Source organism: Merops nubicus, unplaced genomic scaffold (genome assembly GCF_000691845.1).
Source record: "Merops nubicus isolate BGI_N331 unplaced genomic scaffold, ASM69184v1 scaffold2985, whole genome shotgun sequence".
Lineage (NCBI taxonomy): Eukaryota > Metazoa > Chordata > Aves > Coraciiformes > Meropidae > Merops > Merops nubicus.
In genome coordinates, this window is record NW_008608782.1 from 294 (window position 1) to 5,067 (window position 4,774).

The window sequence follows — 4,774 nt, forward strand, 5'->3', positions numbered from 1 at the left end:
CTTTGGGGGACAGTATGTGCAGCTGAATAACCGCTCCGGGGAGCTGCACACCTCAGCCATGGAGATTGACCGGGAAGCTCTGTGCGTGGATAGTGGTGGTGCGGCCGTCTTCGGGGGACCAGCTGCGGTCTCCTCTTCCTCACCCTCATCCGAGTCATGCCTGTTGCTGCTGGATGTGCTGGTGCTGCCACAGGAGTACTTCCGCCTGGTGAAGGTAAAAATTGCTATCCGGGACGTCAATGACAATGCACCCCGCTTCCCTGTGCCCCACATCCACCTTTCGGTGCCTGAGAATGCACCTGTGAACACCCGCCTGGCAATTGAGCACCCTGCCCTTGACCCTGACGTGGGCACCAATGGCGTCCAGACCTACCGTCTGCGAGATAACTACGGCGTCTTCACCCTGGATGTGGAGGAGAATGAGAGCGGGGAGAGGACTCCCTACCTGATTGTTATGGGAGCTCTGGACAGGGAGACGCGGGAGGAGTATGTCACAGTCATAATCGCTGAGGATGGGGGTACTCCTCCGCTTGTGGGCAGTGCCACCCTCACTATTGGCATCAGCGACGTCAATGACAACTGCCCCCAGTTCAGCGACTCGCAGCTCAACGTCACCCTTTATGGGAATTCCAGCCTAGGGACACATGTGGCCACTGTGCATGCGGTAGACATGGACCTCGGATCCAACGCCCAGATCACCTACTCCTATAGCCAGAAAGTACCCCAGCCATCCAGAGACTTGTTCCTTCTGGACGAAAGCACAGGAGCCATCACGCTCTCCAGTAAAGTTGATGGGGACACTCCAAGGCTCCACAGGCTGATCATATTGGGCAATGGTCCTGGCTGTATCCCTGCTGTGATCACAGTGCTTGTGACCATCATCAAAGTCATGACGAGGCCACCTGAAGTTGTCCCTCGTTTCATAGCTAATGAAGTGAAAGGGGTGGTGTACTTAAAGGAACTGGAGCCTATCAACACACCGATAGCATTTTTTACCATCAAGGATCCTGATGAAAAATACAAAGTCAGTTGCCATTTGGATGGTGATGGGCCTTTCAGACTTACACCGTACAAGCCATACAACAATGAATACTTGTTAGAGACCACAAAGCCTTTGGACTATGAGACACAGCAGCTGTATGAAATCTCTGTAGTTGCATGGAACTCAGAAGGGTTTCATGTCAACAAAATAATCAAAGTACAGGTTCTGGATGACAATGACAACTCGCCAGTTTTCTCTCAACAGCTGATAGAATTATCAATTGAGGAGAACAATGTTCCTAATGCTTTCTTGACCAAACTGTACGCTACTGATGCTGACAGTGGAGAAAGAGGGCAAGTGTCCTATTTCTTAGGCCCTGATGCCCCTTCCTATTTTGCTTTAGATAAAACCACAGGAGTTCTTACAGTTTCCACCCAGCTGGACAGAGAAGAAAAAGAGAAATACAGATACACTGTCAAAGCAGTGGATTCTGGGTTCCCTCCAAGAGAATCAATAGCAACTGTCACCATTACTGTGTTAGATAAAAATGATAATAGTCCAAGATTTATCAATAAGGATTTCAGCTTTTTTGTGCCAGAAAACTTTCCAGGTTTTGGTGAAATTGGAGTTATAAGTGTCACAGATGCTGATGCAGGGCAAAATGGATGGGTTGCCCTTTCAGTTCTGAATGGAAGTGATATTTTTGTCATAGATACTGGAAAGGGAGTTTTGAGGGCTAAAGTCTCCTTGGATAGAGAGCAGCAGAGCTCCTACGTTCTGTGGATCGAAGCAGTTGATGGTGGTGATCCTGCCCTGTCTTCTACAGCAAAAATAACTATCCTTCTTCTGGACATAAATGACAACCCTCCTTTGGTCTTGTTTCCTCAATCTAATATGTCTTATTTGTTGGTCCTCCCTTCTACCCTTCCTGGCTCTCCTATCACTGAAGTCTATGCTGTCGATAAGGACACTGGCATGAATGCAGTCATAGCTTACAGCATCATAGGAAGAAGAGGCCCTCGACCGGAGTCATTTAGGATCGACCCTAAAACTGGTAATATCACCTTGGAAGAGTCACTGATGCAAAATGACTATGGCCTCTATCGGCTGCTTGTGAAAGTTAGTGATCACGGCTATCCAGAACCTCTCCATTCCACCGTCATGGTGAACCTCTTTGTCAATGACACTGTTAGCAATGAGAGCTACATTGAAAGTTTGTTAAGAAAAGAACCTGATATCAGTATAGAAGAAAAGCAGCCACAAATATCCATAGAGCCTACACATAAAAGAATGGAGTCAGCATCCTGCATGCCTACCTTGGTAGCTCTGTCAATAATAAGCTTGGGTTCTATCACTTTAGTAACAGGGATGGGCATTTACATCTGTCTAAGGAAAGGGAAAAAGCATCACAGAGCCGATGAAAACTTGGAAGTACAGATCCCATTAAATGGAAGAATTAGCCTGCACATGTTGGAGAAGAAACCAGTGGAGATTTCTAACATTTGACTTTTCTTTGTGGATAAATCAAACATCTGAAAACCCTTGGACAGCTCTGAAACACCTGCCCGTGTGTTGTATTGACAGAGGTTGCGATGAAGGATCGCTAATTTATAACTTAATAATATTATAATTGTAAATAGCTGTTTACAGTTTTTTAAATTCAAATTCAGTGTACAGCTTTTTTATGAAACCTTAATAACTAACAGCTAGCACCCTGTCTATAAAAACATGGACATTATTTGCAGTTTTCATAAATCGGTAAGATCAGTAATCATAAAAAGGGGAAGTTAAGAGGAGTCTTTAAAGTCAAGTTTTAAAAGTCTTTTTAGCCACAAGAGGGCATCAGATGCTCCTGAGCAGGGAACTGTTCGAGGTACTGTCCGTGAGATGAACACAGAGTATATTTTAAATATATTGGTTTTAATATAAAACACACATTGGCAACACAGACATTTAATCACACACACACGCAAAAAAAAAAAAAAAGAAATGTCTGTCCTCATGTAAGTATAATTAAAAGAATAAAGATATTAAAATGCACTAGTATTAAAAAAAAAAAGAAAAAAGAGAAAAACCAGAATGTTTATTACCTCACAAATAAAGCTTATACAGTAGGATAGAAAAGGCATTAACAAGAAGTGCAATTCCTGTTGAGCAAGAATGCAAGATATTGTAATGAGAATCTGAACTGCTGTGACATATCATCTTTCATTTGCTCCAGATTTCACCCATATTATCATTTGCTCCAGCAATCTACTGGTCATTTTTAATGGAGGAATTATATTTAATATTTCCTACAGCAAATAATGACATACTCATCCTCGTAAACATGCCAGATGCAAGGAAGCAAGGGAATGGCTAAATCTTTAGTTGTCACAGAAGTGGTGATGTTTTTTGTACTTTGAGCAATCTTTCAGTAGTATTCCATCAGTTTGGTTGTGTAATAGATTTTTTCATGTGATACTTCTGAATCTGATCTGCCAGATGAAAACAAAAATTGCTTCATATTCTATAGAATTACAGGACTTGGTTTATTCTGACTATTTCTCCTTTCTGGACTGGTATTTCATGTGAAAGATCTTGTTTCTGACTTTTGGCAACCATTCCTGGCTCCTTTTCATTGGCTTTGATTTTGGATTAGATCCAAAATCTAACTTGTAAGGCTGGCAGCATATTTTCTTGATAATTTATTCTTTGCTGTATCCTCTGCAACAAAGCAGCAGGTTTTTCAGTGATGTATCACTTTCACTTCATTTTAAGAGCTGAGAACTATCTTTTGTATGATGATTACATCAAGTTTCTGTGTGAACAGGATAAACTAGTGTTATGCTTAAAACTGATTATTTTGATTTCTGGCATCATATGTCTGTAATGTACCAAAAGTGTTTATATGTCTGCAAATTAAAGCTATATATTTTCATAATAACTTATTCTCCATCTCTCTCCTAGAATTTTAATTGTAAAGCTAAATATTATTTTAGATATAAGAAATACCTATTTCACAAATGCTTGGGTGCTGTCTTGTCTGATGTGTCATAATACTTCCCCAAATTAGAACACCTCAGAATCATTAATAAGAGTTTATGCTGCACTTCTTGAGATTACTGAAAAAGGCAATTGTATTTCAATGGATGGAAGTGGAGCAGCAGCTGATACCTGCTTTAAAAGCAGGGAATAAAATTTGAGGCAGTTTTTTATTTTTCTCTATGTGACTGGTGCATTACTTCACCTTGAGCCTATTGAAATGTTGGAGCTTCTTAGAGACATTGGTTCTGCTTAGCCTAAGTAAAAATATTAAAATAATGCCCAGCTTTTGCCACACTACCTATAAGAAATAGCTATTTTTTCAGGCTAGAGTATTTTCTGTTTATACATGGTTTGCCACAGTTTGATAGCAGTGTTTCATGAAAATTTAATTCAGCCCATCAGAGGTTTGTGGTTAATCACCATTTTTCATTTATTTTCATATTATTAAAATATGAAAATGGTATGTATGCCTGAAATATGTTTGTCACAGAGACTTTGTTTATTATCTCTGAAGAAAAATTACATTAATTCTTCAGAAATGGCTTCAGTATTATAGATGCTTTCTGTTGCTGTGGGGGGGAAGCCAGATCCTCTGCATTTTTTTTCTTTTAGTAAGGAGGGAAGGTAACTGAAAGACAGGATTCTTTTCATTGCTCTTCTCTTACTTGAATTAGCAGTCCAATATCTTCGCAACACAATTTAAACAGGAGCAAACCCAAGACTTAAGGAATACAATAAAACAGTAAATCTGATCCTTCAGGGTAT

At 40.6% G+C, this 4,774-nt stretch overlaps 1 protein-coding gene across 1 annotated transcript in view; it reads left to right on the forward strand.

The window, feature by feature from the left end:
- Positions 1-2,968, forward strand: part of PCDH20 (protocadherin 20) — a gene marked incomplete at its 5' end in the record, with an annotated part of 3,165 nt that extends 197 nt beyond the window's left edge. The window contains one exon of the mRNA XM_008940347.1: positions 1-2,968. Coding sequence (XP_008938595.1) covers positions 1-2,488 — 2,488 coding nt within the window.
- Between the last annotated feature and the right edge of the window lie 1,806 nt (positions 2,969-4,774).